The sequence below is a fragment of the Dama dama genome, chromosome 13 (genome assembly GCF_033118175.1).
Source record: "Dama dama isolate Ldn47 chromosome 13, ASM3311817v1, whole genome shotgun sequence".
NCBI classification, from domain to species: Eukaryota; Metazoa; Chordata; class Mammalia; order Artiodactyla; family Cervidae; genus Dama; species Dama dama.
The window spans coordinates 34,322,296-34,346,123 of NC_083693.1; the positions used below are offsets into that span (position 1 = coordinate 34,322,296).

The following is a 23,828-nucleotide window of genomic DNA, read 5'->3' on the forward strand; positions in this document are numbered from 1 at the left end:
TTAAATTGAAAATCACACAGTGATAGCCTCTGTTTTAATCAATGTTCTATTACACACAAGGCTATTGATTTTTAAAACTGGTTTCATGTTAGGTGTATCTTACGTTAAAAACAATATAGCCCATATTCACATTAGTGTGCAATTTCTACTAATTTCTGACAAAGAGAAAATACATATAATCGACTTTTTTCTGGCACATAACCTTGATTATTCAGCTGCGGTCGTCAGAGCCAAAGATGCTCAGCAGTCTTCGTAAAGCACTTCATCTACCTTCACATCGTTCTCATCCACCGGGACCTGGAGGCAGATCTGCTCTTTGAAAGCCAAGGCCAGAGTGTAGGGTTTCATATCCTGGGACTGCAGACAGCGCTTCAGGTAGGCGTCATAGTAGCCCTTGCCCCGTCCCAAACGGTTGCTCTGTTTGTCGAACCCGAGACCCGGCATGAAGATGAGGTCAAGTCCCCCTGTGGAAAAGAGGAGCAAATTTATAAGGAAGGTTAATATGGACAGGGGCAAGGGCCACACCAGGTACCCACTGACCGGAGAGGGGGCAGCTACTGTATTTGTGATTGATGAGGCCACAGGCAATATCCGTGTCACCAAGAGCCTGGGCCAGGAGGGGAAGGCACAGTACGTGCTACTGGCCCAAGCCGTGGATCAGACCGCCAATTGACCCCCGGAGCCCCCACTGGAGTTCATTATCAAGGTGCAAGACGTCAGTAACAACCCACCCATCTTTCTCCTCGGGCCCTACCATGACACAATGTCCAATGTGGGCAGGAAAAGACTGATCACTTCCCGATCTGGTTTTTGTTTTTCAACGACGTCCTTTTTCTTTTTTGGAGTACAGTTGCTTTACGATGTTGTGTTAGTTTCTCTGTACAGCAAAGTGAACCAGCTATATGTTTACATATGTCCGCTCCCGCTTGGATCTCCTACCCTCACCCCTCGAGGTCATCACAGAGCACCAAGCTGAGCTCCCTGTGCTACACAGCAGCTTCCCACTAGCTAGTTCACACATGGTAATGTATATAAGGATTGATAAATGATGTCTATTTCTTCTATGACTTTTAATGAAATACACGATCACTGTAGAAATTCTGGAAAAACTAAAAAGACAAAGAAAGAAATAAAAATTACTCAGCAACTAGTAAGCCCATCATCCATCCTCTGGCAGTTCTTTCAAGTATGCATGCTAAATTTGCTTCAGTCGTGTCTGACTCTGCGATCCCACAGACTGTAGCCTGCCAGGCTCCTCTGTCCATGGGATTCTCCAGGCAAGAATACTGGCACGGATTGCCATGCCCTTCTCCATTTTTCATGTATACATGTATGAAAATGCCAGATTCCCAGGCCCTAGCCACACCTAGTTAAAGAAAATCTCAAGACCTCCCTGGTGGTCCAGTGGCTGAGAGGCTGCTATCTCTACACAGGTGCCCTGGATTCTATCTCTGGTCAGAGAACTAGATCCCACGAGCCACAATTAAGAGTTCACATGGCTCAACTAAAGATCCCACATGCCACAACTAAGACCTGGCACAGCCAAATAAATAAAAATAAATGTTAAAGAAGATAAAGAGAATCTCCAAGGATAGGGCCTAAGAAGTCCTTTTTCTCTTAATTTCTTTCTCTAAGCATACAGATGACCCTACACACACTCCTGCCAAGTTTGGGAGCCAATGTCCTAGTGCACTGACAACTGGCAGAGTGGGAGAGGGTCAGAGGGAAATCAGGAAGGACAGAGCTCTTGTCAAAGTCGACGAGCAGCAGTAGGGTGAGCTGTTAGGAGGGCCAAGCTGACCCTTTTCATCTCCCCTCTTACAGAAGCAGGGAGGCCAAATTGTCCTGCTTTCCTGGATTCACGTGAATACGACCTTTGACCTATTCAGGAACATTCCGAAGGTACCAGATGGGGTCCCGTGGTTGGTCCTCTGGCCGGAACTCTCCCAGGGACACAAGGACCAGAAATGGCCACAGTGTTATCACCACAGGGCTCAGAGAGGAGGGCAGGGTCTTCAAAGTTACAAAAAGCTGTCCACAGTTAGAGGAGTGCAGAAGGCCACAAAGGTCATGAGGAGCTCCGTGGACTCTGTGAGTCCAGGGAGTGACCCTCCAGCCCCTGGCGGGGAGCCGGACACACCAGCGCTGCTCACAAGCAGCAGAACACACCCAACCCAGCCGTCTACCTGGTGGCCATCCTGTATCGAGCCTCAGCCTTCTGAGGGCTGTCCTGGGGGGATCCAAGTGACCTCCAGCTTAGCAGGGACTGACCACGCATGCAGCGTTCCTGGCAAAGATGTACCAGCAAGGGCTGGGAGCCATGAATTCTCTGGAATGGGCTGGTCAGGGTAGAGGTGTTCACACTGCCAGCCAGGCTGGCCCCCCACTATCAGCAGCTGCTCTGACTGCCTGCGGAACTGCGAGATGAACTCAGCTTCTCCTGGGCACTCAGCACACCTGCCAACCCCTGCCTGCCAAAACCTGGCTGAGCATACCTCCAATGACAGGCATGACCTTCTTGAGGAAACCTGCTCATCTACCCTAATCCCAACTTGCTATAGGGCTCTGGCCACTGACCGTCACCTTCCCTCCCTGTCCCTGTTCTGCTCATCTCTCTCAGAAATCACAGTGACTTCTGGCTTAGACTCCGCCCCCTCCAAGTCCTCCTCCTGAGCTTAGAGTTCAGCTCTGTCATTACGCCCAGAACACACCTGCACACATCTTTTCCTCCGTTCCTTTGCGGACCCACGTCACAGAACATAACGAAAGAGTTTCCCGTAGAAGGAAGTGGAAACAACGTCAGGAGCTGGAAAAAAGGACAGTAAGGTGCAGACAGGACACTATCATCAGAGTCAGCAACAAGGGAATTGGCAGGGTAAGGTCAACTTTGGGAGATGGGGCAGACGCTGAGCTGTACAATCTTCGTCAACACTCCCCCGCACCCTGGCAAAAAAATAAAAGCCTAAGAACTAGGCCCTGAAAAAAAATGAGGAAAGAGGATTCTCTAAAGGCCTTGATTTATTCTTGAGACTGAAAGTACATGCTAGGCACTGAGGATTCAGTTCACCTTCACAAAACATCCTTTTTACCTCTGGCCAAGGAGGCAGCAGCTAGGCCACAGACACCTCTTAGGATGCTCTGAACTCAGACTGTCCATCCTGGGTTTTGTAGGACAATATAATCAGCTTGGCCAGAGGACTCCTTTTAATACTAAAGAGAAAGCTGAAAACAGTAAGTGTGAGAGTCCAGCAGTTAAACGGAGCTTTCTAACATTCCTTTCAACACATCCTATGCATAACCTTCTCTCTCTTTCTCCTTGCTCTTAGCTTGCTAAGTTCAGTGTCATGGCCACAGCTCCCACAAAATCCTCTACAGGAACTTGATAAACTTCTCCATGCCCGCTCTGTATCCTGCCAGAAACCTCAGCTCAACTTTTTGAAGATGCCATTTCTCCTGGAATTCCAACTGTCATCCCAGCTCCAGGCCCTGCTGGTCCAAATCCATCTTTCACCATGACTCCCTATGTCCCAAAACTCTCCGTCAATAACAATCTCCTAAAGGTAACATCCACATCCTTAACTGGGGGCACAGCCACAACACTCTCACCCAATCACCTCGCCCATAGCATCTCCCATTACACTTGGGCGATCCTAGATAAATGGATAGATTCCTTGTCCCACACGTCTGCCCCATGACTTCCTGCTTTTGCTCTTGGGATGCTATTTTCCATGTCTGCAAATAATCTTTTTTTTTAACTTTTTATTTTGTTTTGGGGTATAGTCGATGAACAATGTTGTGATAGTTTGATAGTTTCAGGTGAAGAGAGAAGGGACTCAGCCATACATATACATGTATCCATTCTCCCCCAAACTCCCCTCCCATCCAGGGTGCCACATAACATTCAGCAGAGTTCCCTGTGCTGTACAGTAGGTCCTTGTTGGTTATCCATTTTAAATATAGCAGTGTGCACATGTTTAATCTTTTCATCAATTTCTCTATTATAACAGTCCTTACGGACCACAGTGAAATGTCCATCCAGCTATCCCTGCCCATGCAGTCTGGTGTGATCAGCTCATATCCTACACTGCGAGGTGCCCATGGTCCATTAAGCAGACAGAATCCTTTCTCCTACCTCTGGGAACAGTTTTTGTGGTTCCCCAGAAAGATGCTGATCTCAGTTCTATTTACTATGAAAGGAAGAATGAGAGTAAAAGATAAAATAAGACATCTCTTGTTATCTAAGTTTCCTGACTATATTCAAGTAGCTACCTGTTCAGATCATCCTATGCAACATCTGACTCTTATCCAAAGTCCACCTTCTAGAAGAGAAGAAGCACAGAAGCTAACATTTGTGAAGTGTCTACAATGTGGCAGGCACCATTCTATACCCCTGGGACAGAAGGATGAATCACATAAGCTGATCAGTTCATGTACCTGGTGAGGCAGGAGGGCAAGCATTACTACCATCCCCTGAAGAAAGATACATACACAGTGCTCAGAGAGGTTTAACTGCTCCTTGAAGGCATTCAGCTCATAAGAAATGAAGCTGAGGGCTTGCAGTCCAGGTGGATCGCAATTCCACAGCATACGCTGCTCCTGCTGCTGAAAGGCACAGGTGACCTCAGTCAAACGGACAGAGGATAGAGGACAAGAACAGGCACCTTAGAGCCAGTGGTGCAGAGGAGTTGCGGGTGCAGGGTACAAGATATGCTATTATTGTTGTTTAGTCGCTCAGTCATGTCCACCTCTTTTGTGGCTCCATGGACGGTAGCCCACCAGGCTCCTCTGTCCATGGGATTCTCCAGGCAATAATACTGCAGTGGGTTGTCATTTCCTCCTCCAGAGGATCTTCTTGACTGACCCAGGGATCCAACCCATGTCTCCTGTGGCTCCTGCATTGCAAGCAGATTCTTTACCGAGCCACTGGCAAAGCCCATCATGGATGGATATATTATCAAATGTTACATGATCTCACTTGTATGTGGAACCTAAAAAAATAATACAAATGAATCTACATACAAAATAGAAACAGACTCACAGACACAGAAAACAAAACGGGGGAAACAGGTTTGGATAAATTAGGAGTATAGGACTAACAGACACAAATTACTATTCATAAAATAGATAAGCAACAAGGATTTACTATATAGCACAGGAAACTATGTTCAAAATCTTAAAATAACTTTTAATGGACAACAATGGAAAAAATACATATATGTAACATATGTATGACTGAATCACTTTGCTACACACCTAAAACTAATACAATATTGTAAAGCAACTATATTTCAATTTTTTTTTAAATAGGATTGGGGAACTGAAAGAGATTCAGAGTGGGCTGGAATTCAGATGATAAAGTAAGGGAGTAGAAAGATGTACAAATGGAAAGAATAGCAAGGCTCAATCAGGAAGACCCTTGGATTTTTTGTTTCATTTTTATTTTTTTGGTCATACCTTGCAGCATGTGGGACCTTAGTTCCCTCACCAGGGATCTAACCTGCACCCCTTACACTGGAAGGTAGCATCTAAACCACTGGACCTCCAGGGAAGTCCAGGAAGAATCTTGTTAAGGAATGTTTACTTCAAAGTAAGGGCAGCAGAAAGTCAATGAAAGACTTTAAACTGGGGAGAGAAGAAGTCAACTTTGCATTTCAGAAATCTTGTTGCAATGACTATATAAATAATATGACTGAGAGGGAGGACAGAATACAAGGCGTGGATAGGAAGAAGAGTTGGGAGGCTATTATAACCCAGACAAGGGGGGATAGTGGCTTGGACTGCAGTGGGATAAGAGAGAAGTGGATAGATTCAATAAGTATTAATCCTCAGGGGTTTCCCTGGTGGCACAGTAGTAAAGAACCTATCTGCCAATGCAGGAGACCTGGGTTCAATCCCTGGATCAGGAAGATCCCCAGGAGAAGGAAATGGGAACCCACTCCAGAATTCTTGCCTGGGAAATCTCATGAACAGAGAAGTCTGTCGGGCTGCAGTCCATGGGGTCACAAAGAGTTGGACACAACTTAGTGACTGAACAACAAGTAAAATCACCAGGAGTTGGCAATGGGCCACACATGGAACATGCGAGAAAGAGAAGAATCAAGGGTGATCTTGAGACTTCTGACGTGGTCAACTGGGTGAGTGATCGTACAATACACTATGAGAAACACAAGACAGGAGGCATGAGGGAGCATGATTCACTTTGAAACATGTTGTGTGTGATATGACCATGTGACGCCCAAGTAGTTGACAAGTCTGTGCTGGAGACACAAATGCTTACAGCATTAATAATAACGTACTCATGACCAGACTTCCCTGGTGGACTTCCCTGGTGGCTCAGATGGTAAAGTATCTGCCTACAATGTGGGAGACCTGGGTCCAATCCTTGGGACGGGAAGATCCGGAGAAGGAAATGCCAACCCACTCCAGTATTCTTGGCTGGAAAATTCCATGGATGGAGGAGCCTACAGTTAATGGGGTCGCAAAGAGTTGGACACAACTGAGAGACTTTACTCACTCACTAATTACCAGACAGATTGCAACTGAAACCACGGAGAATGCAGGTTTTTTTTTTTTAATTTGGCTGCGCTGGGTCTTTGCTGAAGCACAAGGGTTCTTCCTACAGCTGGAGGGTTTATTTGCCCCAAGACATGTGGGATCTCAGTTTCCCAACCAGTGATTGAACCTGCATCCCCTGCATTGGAAGGCGGGTTCTTAAACACTGGACCTCCAGGGAAGTCCTGGGAAACAAAGTATTATTTAGGAAAAATGTATTATCCAACCCAGAAGTTCAGGGCAACAGTCTGTGAAAAGGAACAATACCTTCGTCCTGCTTAGTCACTCAGTCATGTCTGACTCTTTGTGACCCCATGGACTGCAGTCCGTCAGGCTCCTCTGTCCATGGGATTCTCCAAGCAAGAAAGGTGGAGTGGGTTGCCATTTCTTTTCCCAGGGGATCTTCCTGACCCAGGGTGCGAACCCAGGTCTTCTTGCATCGTAGACGGATTCTTTGCCAACTGAGCTTCCAGGGAAGCCCCTAACAATATCTTGATACTTCACTATTACAGTTGACATGTCACAGAGGGCATCTCACCCTAAGTCAGGTTAGGTGGGTGGCTTGGAACGTAAGTGAAATGCACATTCATCCCTGTAGAAAAAGTGACCCTCCCGACTCGACCACGACAAGCAGATCAGAGTTCTAACAGCCAGCGCAGCAGGACAGCATCCTAAGGTGGCAGTTCTAACATTGTAACGCTCACCTGTTGACAAGGCCTCCTCCAGGACCGCATCCTCCCCGGGCTGCTGAATGTTCCAGGAAGTTCTGGGCAGTGAAGCGATCTCCTCTGGCGATGCTAACTTCACCATATCCATGTGATTGCTCTGCAACTGGTATCGCGGGATAAAGCAGGTTTTGCCTTGTCGGAAAATGTCCTTGATGATCTCCTCTGTCTCAATTTCATCTGGCATGCTCAGAAAGATGGACACCCTTTTGGACTTCTGATATTCACTATGGGTAAACACCTAAGCGAGAAATGATGGCAGTTAAATTTTCCCAGATGATACTTTTAAAACAAGTGGCTCCCCTTAACAGGTTTAACACTTCCTCCCTTTTCTCTCAGACTTCTCCAAACTCTTTAACCAAAAACACACATACAAACAGTGGAGTGATAAAATATGTCAAATAATATTGCATCCTGAAGCCCGACTCGTACTTCTGGACCCAGCGCTTACTTCTCTGATCCCTTAATGCCTCTCTGGCACATCTACTCTTTGTTATTGTTGTTGAATCTCTAAGTCGTGTCTGACTCTTTGGGACCCCATGGACTGCAGCACGCCAGACTCCCCTGCCCTCCACTATCTCCCAGAGTTTGCTCAGATTCATGCCCACTGAGTCGGTGATGCTATATAACCATCTCATCCTCTGCTGGCCCATTCTCCTTTTGCCCTCAATCTTCCCAGATCTCTTCCTACTCTAGCAGATGCAAAACTTCATTAAAAGGTCACGGTGGGACCCTGCTGTCTAAAAATATGGAAAATTCCAAACTTGACCACCACCACTGGACCACAGGGAAGTCCTTGTCTTTGTTAACATTTTAACATTCATTTGAATAGAAGAGCTTTAGCAATTAGGAGGGAGGTGTGTAGTGCCCATTGTAGCAGACTTCCCTCTTTCCCTGAGAGTCTCTGCTTTAACTCTGAACCTTGGCTCCTACAAGCTTGTTTTTTTTCCCTCTGTGGCTGTTGTTGTCATTGTTTTAATATTTATTTATTTGACTGCATCAGATCTTACTTGCAACATGTGGGATATTTAGTATTTAGTTGTAGCATGTGGGATCTATTTCCCTGACCAGGGATGGAACCCAGCCCCCTACATTGGAAGCACATAGTCTTAGGCACTGGACCACCAGGGAAGCCACCCCCCAATCCCCAACCAGCACAAGTTTCCTTACTCCCTAGATTGTCAGCCTTCTCTCCTCTCAAATTCCACCACTTAAGCCCAATTCAAGTCCTAACTTTTCCTGACTTCTGCAGAACCCTTACTATGTGTAGAGTCACTAAACAACCTAACAGCTATGTGCTGCTGCTGTAAGTCAATTATTCATTGTTTTGTGTGTCCTAAACAGAGCATCCTAGCCAGTCTATAAACTCCCTGGTGCAGACGACATGCCATACAATTCTGTTGGCACTACCCAGGTCCCTCCCAATTGCTAAAGCTCTTCTATTCAAATGAATGTTAAAATGTTAACAAAGACCAGGACTTCTCTGATGGTCCAATGGTTAAGACTTCCACTGCACAGGGCAAGGGTTGATCCCTGGTCGGGCAGCTAAAATCCCACATGCCACAGTTGTTGCTGCTCAGTCGTGTCCAACTCTTTGCAACCCCGTGGACACACCAGGCTTCCCTGTCCTTCACCATCTCCCAGAGTTTGCTCAAACTTAGGTCCATTGAGTCGGTGATGCCATCCAACCATCTCATCCTCTGTTGTCCCCCTTCTCCTCCTGTCCTCAATATTTCCCAGCATCAGAGTCTTTTCCAATGGGTCGGCTCTTCACATCAGGTGGCCAAAGTATTGGAGCAACAGCTTGGGCATTATTCCTTCCAATGAATATTTAGGGTTAGTAGGTGCACCAAAAATAATTTTTTTAATAATATAAAAAATAAAAGTGTTCACAAAGATGGAAGATGGGGGATCCTGGAGGACCTATGAGTGCCAAGTTGTGTTAATAAGAAGGAGGGCCTGGGTGAAAGCATTCTTTTGTGCTCAGTTTAACAAGAAGCAGGAGCAATGGGCTGAGCATTGCTCACTATAGAAATGTTAATAATCCCAGAACATCCCCAGTCTCTGAAGTTAGCCCTCAGCTCCCTTCTGGTCTGCCCTGTTCTCCGAGCTAAGAAGGAAAAGTGACTGCAAAGGTGGCTTATACATATGAGTGCCAGAAAGACACAGGCACAGTGTCCAGTTATTCCTAATAAAAAGGGACAGAGTTAAAAAAAAAAAAGAAAAAAAAAAAAAAAGGGACAGAGTTAAGCAGACAAAGCACACCAAACCAGTGCCAAGGAAGGAAGCTAACTCCATCTTTCTGAGCAGTTACAAAGCTGTTATCAGGCCCGAAGTGGGCAAAGCAAATGGAACTGTGAGACCTGCATACTGGGCAGACCTGAGGCTTTTGGCACCCAACTACTTTCTGGGAAAGTTAAGTGTCTGTCTTGGGCTCTTTAAAGCAGAACATAGAAAATCAAAACCTGAACAAGCAGTAACAAACATCAGTTAAAATTCAGTGTGAGACTGTGTATACACACTTACCTTTCTTCCTCAAATCTCATTTATGTGCACACACACATGCGTGCACATAAGTGCTCAGTCCTGTCCAATTCTTTTGCAACCCCATGGACTGTAGCATGGCAGGCTCCTCTGTTCATGGGATTTCCTAGGTAAGAATACTGGAGTGGGTTGCCATTTCCTTCTCCAGGGGATCTTTCCCACCCAGGGATGGAACCTGCATCTTCTGCATTTTCAGATGGGTTCTTTACTACTAAGCCACCAGAAAAGCCCTGGATAGGACAGTATTTACAGATAAGAGCAACAGATTACAACACTGGGAGAACAAGGATATAGGTCAGACAAGAATCCGTTCTTACCACAGAATTCCAAAGTGACTACTAAAAGCAAAGGAAATCCCCATTTTAGTGATCACACCCTCATTCATAAATATGTACAGACAATAAAGGTTGATCAAATATTTTAGAAAGCCAAATACTTAATTAGAAGGATTTTTTTTTTTTTAGAAGGATTTTTTAAAAGGGGAGGTGAGGGGAGTGATCCAGCAGGAAACAGATAATTATAATTCAGAGAACATGGATTTTTTTTTTTTTTTTTTAATTCTAATTAGTCTTCTCAGACAAGTTCAAGAAGGCAGATGTATCTATAGGGCAAAAGGCTGCTTTGGAAAGAAAGCAGAGAATTTTTTTAAATACTTGGAAATTAAGATTACCAAAATTAAAACAATTCAGAAGTGGGACTTCCATGTTGGTCCAGGGGCTAAGACTCTGTGTTCCCAATGCAAGGGTCCTGGGTTCCATCCCTGGTCAGGGAACTAGATTCCACCTGCTGTAACTAAGTTCCTCCTGTGTGCTTAGTCACTCACTTCTGTCCAACTCTTTGCGACCCTATGGACTGTAGCCTGTCAGGCTCCTCTGTCCATGGGGATTCTCCAGTCAAGAATATTGGAGTGGGTTGCCATGCCCTCCTCCCCAGGGGATCTTCCCAACCCAGGGATCGAACCCAGGTCTCCCGCATTGCAGGCAGATTCTTTAACATCTGAGCCACCAGGGAAGCAGTCCCAGCACAGTCAAATAAATAAATATTTTTTAAAAAAGAAAGAAATTGGCACATAGGATGTCAGATAAAATGAGTACTGGGCACTCATTTCCTCATCTTATTTGCTGAGAAGTCAAACTACAGCATAAAGTTTAATTTCTTTACTATATATCATTTTCTGGTAACAGTTCTAAATTATTTTCTAAAAATTTCTGTGTCAATAAGAATATGCCTATTTTAAAATTATTGGAGAAAGACATCATTTAATGCCTTTATTGTATTGAACACACATTATGGCAAATCACTGTTCTAGTCCCATTACGTTGATATTTTGGGCCTTGATCCATGGGTTGGTCATGAAACAACAGTGAGTTATAATCAGCAAATGAAATAGAAAATACTGGAGTTCATCATATACAGTAAGTTATGAAATCTTTGGTTATGAAATCGACGTCTTATATGAGTACATCTGGGTATATGGGCTCAAGTGTATTTATTACTGAGAGTTGTGGGTCTCTCCTCAGATGCTAGTGCTCAGCTGTAAGTGTACTACTAGCAGTGGTCCTGTCTCTATATGGCTCCTATTCCCACCTCGAGTGTTTTGTTTCTAATCTACCATAAGACAAAGAAACCAAACTGAACTCATCTTTATTTTCCCCATGCCCCTCCAAAATCCACTCCAACACCTATATTCCTTGCACCTAGTAATGTTAAAAACCCTTTATCAGGACTTCCCTGGTGGTCCAGTATTTAAAAATCCACCTTGCAATCCAGGGAAAGCAGGTTCAATCCCTGGTTAGGGAGCTAAGATCCCACATGCTGGGGAGCGACTAAGCCCATGTACCTCAACTAAGACCCAACACAGCCAAATAAATAAGTATTAAAAAGTAAATAAATAAACCTTTACCTCCAGCTCTAAATTCTGAAATCATAAGTGACTCCCCATTCCCAGTACTTTCTAATGTCATCCAATTAATTGCCCAATCCTGCTGGGTCTCACTGCATAGTCTCCCATTCACCTGCCTTTTTCCACTCAGCTTCACCATCCACACCCTTGTTTATAGCTTTATTATCTCTCATCTAAACTATCACAACAGCCCCTTACTGCCCTCCATATATTTTTTCCTCATTCTTCCATCCCCAACCTATATTCCAAAAGTGCTGCCAATATTCTCTTCCTACAGGATTTATCAATACATCCCTTAGCCACTTATATAATCCTCATAATAGGTCTTGCAAGGATGGCATTATCCCTTTTACAGATAAGGAACCAGAGGCTCAGAATGATTAAGGGATTTGTCCAAGGCCCTAGGCAGCTAAAATGCAGTGTAGCCAGATTTAATCCAGATCTGCAGAGCTCCAAAATCCATGTTCAACTGTGCCTTTCCTTCTCTTGCCAAATTATTCCGGTACATGTTCATTCATCCTACCTTCCCTTCACCTGACAAAATTCATCTTGTACTACGAAAAACATCTCAAACATCTCCATATAGAACGAAAGCCTTCTGAGTCCCCCTCCCCTAAGTTATAATTCTACAGTTGATGTTCACCAGATCCAGATTATCTGAAAGTACTGGAATTCTTTATTCACATGCCTGTTTCTTCTTTCAGACTGCTCCTTTAGATCAACAATCCTATCTTTTTCATCCTATAACCAAGCACATGGCTAAGTATGGGCCACAGTAGGGTTCAAAATGGGCTTCCCTGGTGGCTCAGTGGTAAAGCCTGATGGCTCCTCCAGTGAAGGAGACATGGGTTTGATCCTTGGTCCGGGGAGATCCCCTGAAGAAGGAAACAGCAACCCACACCAGTATTCTTGCCGGAAAAATTCCATGGACAGAGGAGCCTGGTGTGCTACAGTCCATGGGATCACAAAAGTCAAACATGCCTTAGTGACTAAACAACAAAGGGTTCAGTATATGTGAATTAATTAGCTAAAATTTAAGCACCTAGAGAGTAAGGATAAGATGGTATGCGTCTCTACATTCACTAAAGCAACCAATGCCTTCCTCAAAATCGCTAAAAATACTGAGTTTGAAGAAACTAACATCTGCATAGAGCACACCCCTCATGCACACCTATATACACAAAGAGTGGAATGAAATGCTTGTATTCACTTTACTGTTTTAAACCATAGGAACTTTGAATTTGAGAAACTAATGGATGGTAGAATAGTGAAGGGTAATTAGGAAATTCTTATGGCACATCTAATTTCAAGGCACATCAAGGCAAAGAAGCTAATTTAACAAATATATTTACCAAATATAACATTGGTATATTAACATCCTGATAACATCCAAATATAACATCCGCATGTTGAGGAAGACGGATCACTAGTTTGACACAGAATCACTAATATTTATTTAGTTATTCACAGGACACTCATTTTTTCCCCCCCTCTGGTGTCCAACAAAAACCAGTCTCACAGACACCTTTGGCACATGCCGCTGGGACAGGATCTGTCGACCGTTTTACTGATAAGAGAAACTGGTATCATCACATGAACAAAGTATCAATGTATAGCAAGTTAGTCCGCGAAAGTAACAAACTGGAGGCACCAAAACCAAGAAACAGGAAACCGGAATCCGTTCCCTCTCTCTCTTGCTTCCTATCTTCTTGAGCAGACTGAGTATGAGAATCAGTTCTTTCTGCCATTAATTCAAAAATGTACTTAACGTTCACCTACAGCGTCATAGAAGGATAGGCCCGAGGCCACGGAGACAGGGCCCAGCCCTCCACAGGCCCCAAAGGGCTTCCATCCTTGAGCATCTCTGCACCCTATTTTGCACTTGCTCCTCTGAAGTAACTGTATCTTTCTCTGGTCATTTTACTGCTATGGACTCTTTCTCATAACTTTTTTTTTCCGGCCACATCACGAAGCGTGAAGGATCTTAGTTCTCCAAGACCAGAGATCAAACCCGTGGCCCCTGCATTGGGAGGTCCGCAGTCGTAACCATCGGAAGTCCCTATAATTCTTTAAGCGTCACTAAAGGCACCTTGGACCCAGGTGGTCCCGCCCTCCAGATCTTTCTGTTCTCACGCTGCTCTTGCCTCAGCACCCTGTCACCCACCTCCACCCTCTCCCTCACAAGGCTCATAACTCTCCACGCCGCGCTGATTCCCGCCACACTGTGCCCAACAGCACCCCGACACCCACAGTGGGACTCGCGCGCGCTCACGGGGACATGGCACGCGTGCGCTCAGCGAACGTGCGCGCGGCGGGCGGACGTGCGCGCGCCCAAAAGGGCCGCGCCTGCGCAGATCCGCAGGTCTGGCGTCGCCCAGCTGCAGCCCCGGCGCGGAGGTGGCTGTCGTCGTGGTCTCTCACCTTCTGGGCCAAGAGGTGGGACTGGCGCAGCCGCTCCTCAGCGCTTAGCGCCCGCAGACGCTGCTTCAGCTCGGCCCGCAGGCTCCGCTTGGCGCCGCTCACGGCCACCGCTGCCGCCATCTCCTGGTGCGATCCAGCCCCAGGCCGCACTCCGCGAGGTTCGCCGGCCCAAGGGTGGGTCTGGCCGCGCCCCCCACCCCCTCCGCTTCCGGCCCCGGGTGCACCACGCCTCCCGCCCTGGCGACCCGGCGTCGTACCGCCTTCGCGATCGATGCGCGCCCCACCCCCAGCAGATGAAGGGAAGGGGTTTCCCTGCTGCTCGCTGGCTCTGCAGCGGTGACAGCTCTACACGCCTGACCTCTCGGCCTGTCGATTCCCTGGGTGCCACGGCCCCTGCAGTACTGGGGCCTGAAAAAGCAGAGGCAGGTGGAGTTGAGAAATTCACATGACGTGGCAGTCCTACTAGCTAAAGGGAAAACGACCATTTTTGTTTGTAATAACTCTGAAACTGTGTAACTCAGATCGGGACCAGAAACCATGATCTGTTAACTGAGATCTTACACCTAGCCTCTGGTCTTAAAGAAGTTCAGGTTCTTGATGTCTCATTGTGGGAAGAATTAAGAGAGAGATGAAGTGAAAGGTAAGAAGTGGATTTATTTGGAGACAGTCCACAGTGTGAGCCCGCTCACAGAGCAAGAGCAGCCTCAGGGTTCGGGGGTTACTGGGTTGTCACTTTTTATAGGGGTGGGTAAATTCATAGACTAATAAGTAGGAGGACTATTCCAGCTATTTTGGGAAAGGGGTGGGGATTTCCAGAAAGTGGGCCACTGCCCACTTTTTGACCTTTGTGGTCAGCCTTGTCTTGGTGTTGGTGGGTGTGTTACCTACTTTCTGATGTGTTATAATGAGCCTACACTGAGGCTCAAGGTCTTGCAGCTCAAGATCTCTTGAGACATGCCACCTTGGACCTATTTGGTTCTAATCTAATCAATTTATGTTGTGTCCTTGGGCTGTGTCATTCTGTTCAAGGTTGTGCCCTGCTTCCTTTCCCTACTGTTTCAGTGCTTTCCTCTTTTTCTTTTTCAGAAGCTGGAAGGGTGAGGTGGTTGGATGGCATCATTGGCTCAACAGAATATGTTGGGTGTGCTCAGTGGCTAAGTAGTATCCAATTCTGCCACCCCATGGATTGCAGCACACCAGGCTTCCCTGTCCTTCATTATCTCCCAGAGAGTCAGAGATGCTCCTAACTGTCTCATCTTCTACCTCCCCCTTGTCCTTTTGTCTTCAATCTTTCCCAACATCAGGGTCTTTTCCAGTGAGTCAGCTCTTTGCATCAGGTGGCCAAAGTTTTGGAGCTTTAGTTTCAGCATCAGTCCTTCCAATGAATATTCAGTATTTATTTCTTTTACGATTGACTGGTTTGATCTTAGTGTCCAAGAGACTCTGAAGAGTTTTCTCCAGCACCACAATTCAAAAGCATCAGTTCTTTGGTGCTCAGCCTTCCTTATGGTTCAACTCTCACATCTGTATGTGACTACTGAAAAAACCATAGTGTATATATATATATATACACATATCAAAAGCTAATAGATACATTATTAAATATACATAATATAAGGCATATGTATTTATATTCTATAGGATCAGCTTCTCTGAAGAAAGCTGATTAATACAGATTTCTATATGCTAGCAATGAACAATCTGACATTTAAAAAACAGTTCCATTTACTATAGCATCGACAGGGGTTTCCCTTGTAGCTTAGTTGATAAAGAATCTGCCTGCAGTGCAGGAGACCTATGTTCGATTCCTGGGTTGGGAAAATCCCCTGGAGAAGGAAATGGCAACTCACTCCAGTATTCTTGCCTGGAGAATCCCAGGCTCTTGCCTGGCAGGCTACAGTCCATGGGGTCACAATAGTTGGACATGACTTAACAGCTAAACCACCACCACTACAGCATAAAAACAAGATACTTACTAATAAATTTAACAAAGAGGGTGTTAAACTTCTGAAAGCCAAATGCATTGTTGAAAGAAAGACCTATATAAGCAAAAGGACAGCCCATGTTTGTAGATTGAAAGACTTAGTATTTTTAAGATAGTAATACTCCACAAATTATAGAATCGATGCAATACCTATCAAACTTGGCCTTTTTGCAGAAACCAATAAGCCAGTCCTAAAATTCATATGGAAATGCAGGGAACTCAGAATAACCAAAGCACTCTTGAAGAACAAAGTTGGAAAACTCACTCTTTCCAACTTTAATTGAAGCCTGCAATGATCAAGACAGTACAGTGTTTGATTAAAGGGAAATAGGAAAATGTCACAGAATTGAGAATCCAGAAATAAGTGTTTAGATTTATAGTCAATTGTGCATTTTTTTGTTTTTGTTTTTGTTTTTTTACAAGAGTACCAAGATAATTCTATAATGAAAGTGTAGTCTTTTCTAACAAATGATGCTGGGACAACTGAATGTCTACATGCAAAAGTTAACTCAAAATAGATTTTAAAAAGCTTAAATATAAAAGCTCAAATGAAACTCTTGGAAGAAAACATAGGCACAAATTTTCATCACCTTGGATTAGGCAATGGTTTCTTAGTTATAACACCAAAACCACAAGCAAGAAAAGTACATTGGACTTCATCAAAATTAAAAACATTTGTGCATCAAAGGACACCATCAAGAAAATGAAAAAACAGCCTACAGAATGGGAGAGACTATTCACAAGTCATATATCTAAAAGAGACCTGTATCTAAAATATACAAAAACTCATAAAACTCAGCAATTTAAGAAAAAAAGATAATCCTATTTAAAAATGAGCAAAGGACTTGAATAGACATTTCTTCATATCAAATATCCAAATGACCAATAAGCACTTAAAAAGATCATAATTAGTCATTAGAAAAATTCAAATCAAAACCACAGAGAGATACCACTTTGCACTAGAGTGTCAACAGTCAAAAAAATCAGAGATAAATGTTGATAAGAGTTAGGAGAAATTGAAACCATTATAATGTTCTACATACATATACATGCAAGCCAAGTGTTGAGAGATGTCAAAATATTAGAATACACGCAGGGACAAACAAACTGAACTGTAATGTAAGTGATTAACATAACCACAAAGAAGTGGGTAGAGAAGAAAAGAACTAAGTTAAGTAACTTTGGAAAAGAGTATTTTGACTATATACCATAAGGCCAAAGACAAAAATAACTTTATAAAAATACTGCACTCTAGTTAGTACATTTGTTTTTCACAGGGATGAATATTAACACTTGTGAAATGACTTTATTCTAGAATTGAACAATAACGAAAGATATTGTGGATAGTGAGAGCCAGGTTTCTCTCTGTTGGAAAAACAAGTTACAAATAAAGAAAGACTTGGGGAATGAACCCTCTAGTGCAGGTTTGCAATTGTTGTTGCTATTGTCAGTCACTCAGTCGTATTCGACTCTTCGTGACCTCATGAAGTGCAGTATGCCAGGCCTCCCTGTCCTTCACCACCTCCAGGAGCTTGTTCAAAATCATGTCCATTGAATTGGTGATGCCATCCAACCATCTCGTCCTCTATCATCCCCTTCTCCTCCTGCCTTCAATCTTTTCCAGCATCAGGGTCTTTTCTAATGAGTCAGCTCTTCGCATCAGGTGGCCAAAGTATTGGAGCTTCAGCATCAGTCCTTCCAATTAATATTCAGGATTTATTTCCTTAAGGATTGACTGGTGTGATCTGTTTGCTGTCCAAGGGACTCTCAAGAGTTTTCTCCAGTACCACAATTCGAAAGTATCCATTCTTTGGCGCTCAGCCTTCTTTATGGTCCAACTCTCATATCCATATGTGACTACTGGAAAAACCATAACTTTGACTATACAGACCTTTGTCAGCAAAGTGATGTCTGCTTTTTAATACACTGTCTAGGTTTGTCATAGCTTTTCTTCCAAGGAGCAAGAGTCTTTTAATTTCATGGCCTCAGTCACCATCTGCAGTGATTTTGGAGTCCAAGAAAATAACATGTTGTAATTAGAAGTCTCGGTACCAGGACTTCCCTGGCAGTCAAGTCGTTAAGGCTCTGCACTTCCACTGCAGGGAGCACAGGTTCAATACCTGGTGGGGTTATTAAGAGCCCATATGCTGGGCGATATGGCCAAAAAAAAAAGAAGTGTCAGTATTTGAACTAACACACAAAAATAGAAGTATCAGTATGAACCCATGGTTTTATAAACATAGTAGGAGGGGGCAGTTATTTGGCTGCATCATCACTCAGGCTTGTTGATCTTTGTTGAGACATGCAGGATCTTTAGTTGTGGCATTCAGGATCTAGTTCCCCAACCAGGGATCTTACCCAAGCCTCCTGCACTGGGAACTCAGTCTTATCCCTGGACCACCAGGGAAATCCCAATTCACAATAAAAGTCTGAGAAATAAACTAGTGAAAGCATGGAATGGGAAAGCTCCTACTGTGAAATTTTAATTGACCCAGGTGTAAATCAACAAGTATTCACTAACCATCCATTCCAGCAGGTTCCTCACGCATCTCCCAGCCAGTAAGCTCTCCTGCAGTCAGGGCACGCACACGCACCACCACCAAACCCAGCTTCCTTACAAAGAAAACGTTCTGTCCATATCACTGTCTCTTTCAAAACCAGCCTCGCATCATGGGACACAGGCTCCTCTCCGCCTGGCCCCAGATGAACTGAGCAGCTCCATGACTCACCACTTGGGCCACAGCGTGCGGTGCTCCTATACTCTGTGCATGGCTGATGTCACAGCTGTCACAGTGTGCTGATAGGAGAAAGCTTCATTCACTTGGCTTAGAGAATGAAAACCAGAGTACTGAAAAGATGGTCCCTAAGCTGCTGTGCATAAGATGACTTTACGTTGCTCCTCAAAGCAAGAGAAGGAGGGTAGTGACTCAAATTGGGGAAAAAAAAAAAAAGAAGGGGAGAGATTGTGGAGCTCATGAAGCTAGTTTCCGCTATGTTTGAGGGAAGAGAAGTGTGGAGTCCTGCCCCAAGGCCACAGATGGGAGGCCTTGCACCAAGGCCACAGACTTGGAGCCCAGAATCAAGGTCACCTCTGCAGCTGATGGAGCCCCTTTGTAACCATTGCCAAAACCCTCCCGATTATCACCAGCAGACTTCCTGGCCCAAAACTAGGCAAAAACACCCACCTCAATAGTCTCCCCATAGCACCCTAACAAATCACCTAACACTGACATTCCAGCAGAAATTTTCTTTGACTTGAGGCTATAAGAATTGGCTGCTCATTAAAAAGAATGAAATAATGAGATTTGCAGCTACATGAATGAACCTAGAGAGTGTCATACTGAGTGAAGTAAGTCAGAGAAGGAGAAATATTGTATGACATCCCTTATATGTGGAATCTAAAAAGAAATGATACAAATGAAGTTACTTACAAAACAGAAAGATTCTCACTGACTTAGACAATGAACTTTTGGTTGCTGGGGGTGAGGGAAGGATGGGGGAAAGGATAGTTTGGAATGGACATGTCCACACAGCTGTATTTAAAATAAATAACTAACAAGGTCCTGTTGTATATAGCACATGGAACTCTGCTCAGTGTTATGTGGCAGCCTGGATGGGAGTTTGGAGGAGAATGGATACATGTATATGTATGGATGAGTCCCTTTGCTGTTCACCTGAAACTGTCACAACATTGTTAATCAGCTATATGCCAATACAAAAGAAAAGTTTTTAAAAACTTAGATATTAACCCAAAAGCATTGACTCTCTGGCCTGTCAGGAGGTCAGTCTGCTGTGCTTGCATTGCCCACGTTATCTCAGCTCTTTGTTTTTAATAAGCTCACTCCTTTCTGCAATACTCTTTCTGGAAATTCTTTTCCAACCTGCGTTTGGACTGCCATGACAAGGAGGAGGCAGAAAAGCCCTTGGAGCAGCACAGCCAGGAAGAGGAACTCTGGAGAACAAAAATGTCGAAAGGATTTTCTCAGTTGGATGCTATGTGATGGTGGATGTGAGACTTCTCACCTCTCTGACAGAACATTCAGTGGAAGCAGTGGAAGCGAGGAGTCTTAACCACTGAACCATCAGGGAAGTCTGTGGGCTAACTGCACTGGTCCAGTGGAGGAAATATTCTAGGATGCAGAAGAGTGAGGCTGCAGAACTGTTTCTGCAGAGGCAGTAAGGAAGAGGGTAACTGTGGTGCTGGAGAAGGCTCTTGAGAGTCCCCTGGACAGCAAGGAGAACAAACCAGTCAATCATAAAGAAAATCAACCCCGAATATTCATTGGAAGCATTGATACTGAAGCTGAAGCTCCAATACTTTGACCACCTGATGTGAAGAGTCAACTTATTAGAAAAGATCTTGGTGTTCGGAAAGATCGAGGGCAGGAGGAGAAGGAGATGAGAGAGGAGGAGATGGCTGGATGGCATCACCGACTCAATGGACATGAGTTTGAGAAAACTCCGGGAGATAGTGAAGGACAGGGAAGCCTGGTGTGCTGAAGCCCGCGGAGTCGCAGAGAGTCGGATACGAGTGTCTGAAGACAACAACAGTGGTTGGCCTTCCAACAGCTGACTCACTAATAATAGGAGGGAAGGAAAGATAAACCACTTTCGATGCAGGTAGGTAACTAGAAATGGGAGGGAAGATATGTCAAAATTCTCAGTGAAATAAAAAGCAGAGTCAATGGGAATCAAATTGTGTCAAAAATAATCATGTTGCAAGTGTTTCTAAAAAATACTTCTTGTGTAGACGTCCTCATGTTGCAATCATCAACCTTTAATTTGAGCATAGTTACAGAGAATGTTGGTAATGGGTTTGACTCTCATGTGAGTTGGTTGCGTTTATGTTATTCAGGCAATAAAGGAGCCATAGGCTCATTTAGCTGTCTTGAAGTCCCACCTTTGGTCATCAGGCAGATGAATCAGAGAAACCCGCCAGCACTGTGGGGAAATTATTTAACCCCAATGCCCAATCCCTAACTGCATCTTCCAGCAGAAATGGCCACACAGAGCAACGGATTACAAGGAAACAGTCTGTTTTATCTTTATGTTCCGTGGAATTATATTAATACAAAGCAACATTTCCCTGTCAGCAGCTCTGCAGCCTGTGAAAACAGTTGCAAGATGTAGGACTTTCCTGGAGACTCAATGGTAAAGAATTGACCTGCCAGTGCAGGAGACACATGTTCCATCCCTGGTCTAGGAAGATCTCACATGTGGAGGAACAACCAAGCCTGTGAGCCACAACTACTGAAGCCCTCTCTCCTGGAACATATGCTCTGCAACAAGAGAAACCAGAGAGATGAGAAGCCCAAGCACCCCAACAGAGAGGAGCCCCAACTCGCCACAACCAGAGAAAGTACACATGGCAATAAAGACCCAGTGTAGCCATTAATTAATTAACTTTTTTTTAAGTTTCCAGATCCAGAATCATAATGGCTAACTTGGATTGGGCTGCTGCTCCAAGGAGGACATGCATAGTTTAGTGAAGATGATGAGGGGAGAGGCTGAGGACACCCACAGGGTTGCTAAAGACATGTGCAGTCAGCTGGGAGCCGGCTGGCCTTCACACACAACCCCAGCTTGTGAAAAGGCTAGAGAAGGAAGTGGAGGGTCTGGGCGGCCCCAGGAGATGAGGAGGAAGTGCAGCAGAGAGAGGAGGTCCAGGGCAGTGAGCCCCAGTCTGGGGCCCAGGGGCCAGTGTGACACACCCATGCAACTCCAGGACCTAGGGCGAGTTTCTCACTGCCTTTATGCCTGTTTCTCCAGTTCGTAAAATGGGAGTAGGCTGTTCCGGTGGCTCAGATGGTAAAGAATCTGCCTTCGATGCAGGAGACCCCAGTTCGATCCTTGGGTTGGGAAGATCCCCCGGAGAAGGGAATGGCTAGCCACTCCAGTATTCTTGCCTGGAAAATTGCATGGGCAAAGGAGCCTGGTGGGCTACAGTCCACAGGGTCACAAAGAGTCGGACATGACCAAGTGACTAAAACACACACATACAAAATGGGCGTAATACCTTGTTCTTGGTGGTGGTTTTGAGTCACTGGTCCTGTCCGACTCTGCGATCCCATGGACTGCAACATTCCAGGCTTCCCCTGTTCTTCACTGTCTCCTGGAGCTTGCTCAAACTCAGGTCCATTGAATCAATGATGCCATCCAATCATCTCTTTCTCTCTCATCCCTTTCTCCTCCTGCCCTTCAGTCTTTCTCAGCATCAGGGTCTTTTCCAGTGAGTTGGCTCTTTGCATCACATGGCCAAAATATTGAACTTTCAGCTTCAGCATCTGTCCTTCCAATGAATATTCAGGATTGATTTCTTTTAGGATTGATTTGTTTGACCTACTTCAGGGAACTACCATAAAAATAGAAAGAGATTGAATATCCGAAGCTCCTAGCACGTGGAAGACAACCAATAAACAGCCATCACTCCCTTCCACACACAACACTCAGCCCAGCTGCAGCCTCATGTGTGACCCATCCCCAAACCAGCTGACGTCCATTCATTTATTTTTTTTTTTTAGATTTTTAAAAAATGTGGACCATTTTAAAAGTCTTTATTGAACTTGTTACAATATTGCTTCTGTTTTACATTTTTTTTTCTTTTGGCCACAGGGCATGTAGGATCTTAGCTTTCTGACCAGGGATTGGACTTGCACCCCCTGCACTGGAAGATGGAGTCTTAACCACTAGACTGCCAGAGAAGTCCTCATTCATTTATTTTTGAAACACATGTTTATTGAACTTTCATTTGGCTCTGAACAGGACTCTGAGAGAGAACGGTGAGTACAGAGAGCCATGGATCCTGCCCTCCTGTTGAGGAAACAGGTCTACAGATTCCAAACTCACACAAATATGAAACTGTAATTGAGATTATGGTGTTTCCAGAGACTATAATAGGAGAGTCTAACCTAGTCAGGGGAGGCGTCCCTAAGCAAATGACCTTTAAACTGAAATCCAAAGGGCAAGTAAACATGACCAGATGTGGGGGGCAAAGATGTGTCCTGAGCAGAGGGAACAACAGATGAAAAAGACCGTGGTCTCAAGGGTTATGAAGACAGACCAGCGAAGCTGCAGAAAAGACAAGACACTGGGAGGAAGCATTGGAAACAAGAGGGATGAATGAAGGGAGGGCCAGATACACACAGTGCCTAGTAGGGCATCAGCAAGTCTTTAATATCTGGCCAAGTCCTTTTGCATGACAAGGAGGTGAAAATCAAGTGCTACATGATTTTATCTGAATGTGAGTAGCATTTCACTTCAAATTAGTATTGAGGATGGTATTTATTTCTCTCCTTGTGTATTTTTCCTTGTTGTTTACGTCATTTGTAATGAGTGTTTATTATTTTTTCCCTCACACAAGAGCTTTTTTTCTAAGTCAGTTTCATTGATATATTATTTATCTGCAACAAAAGGCACATATTTTAAGTGTGAACCTCTCTGAATTTTGGCAAATTTCTGCCAGCTCAAGCAAGACATAGAATGTTTTCTTCACTCCCTTCACCCACACACCAGTCCCTGGCCACTACTCAGCTGCTCTCTGTCACTATGTATTAGATTTGTCTTTTCTGGAATTTCACTTAGATGATATAGTATGATATATACTCCTTTTGTGACCAGCTGCTTCTGCTCAACGTGTTTTTGAGGTTTATCCATTCCATTGTGTGTATCAGTTCTTCATTTGTTTTTTCCATTCGTAATA

General features: G+C 44.5%; 1 protein-coding gene and 1 long non-coding RNA gene across 2 annotated transcripts in view; one reads left to right on the forward strand and one right to left on the reverse strand.

Annotated features, from left to right (window-relative positions):
* On the reverse strand, positions 1 to 14,276 carry MTHFS (methenyltetrahydrofolate synthetase). The gene is made up of 3 exons (XM_061158838.1): positions 14,146 to 14,276; positions 7,257 to 7,518; positions 1 to 464 (listed from the first exon to the last, which is right to left on the reverse strand). Exons 1-3 carry the CDS (start codon positions 14,263 to 14,265, stop codon positions 241 to 243), a joined length of 606 nt encoding a protein of 201 aa, XP_061014821.1. The 5' UTR covers positions 14,266 to 14,276; the 3' UTR covers positions 1 to 240.
* LOC133067852 (uncharacterized) overlaps positions 14,212 to 23,828 on the forward strand; it is a 13,861-nt gene continuing 4,244 nt past the window's right edge. Inside the window, exons 1-2 of the long non-coding RNA XR_009695420.1 lie at positions 14,212 to 14,319; positions 22,742 to 22,908. This is a non-coding gene — a long non-coding RNA (uncharacterized LOC133067852). The remainder of the gene's footprint in view (positions 14,320 to 22,741; positions 22,909 to 23,828) is intronic.

What these genes read in the sequence shown, in the direction of transcription:
- MTHFS (XM_061158838.1), bottom strand. Translation starts at nt 14,265, where the DNA reads ATGGCGGCAGCGGTGGCCGTGAGCGGCGCCAAGCGGAGCCTGCGGGCC. An exon ending in CCCACCTCTTGGCCCAGAAG is followed by an intron (nt 7,519 to 14,145) that starts GTGAGAGACCAC and finishes TTTCTCGCTTAG; the next exon opens with GTGTTTACCCATAGTGAATA. An exon ending in GGAGGAGGCCTTGTCAACAG is followed by an intron (nt 465 to 7,256) that starts GTGAGCGTTACA and finishes TCTTTTCCACAG; the next exon opens with GGGGACTTGACCTCATCTTC.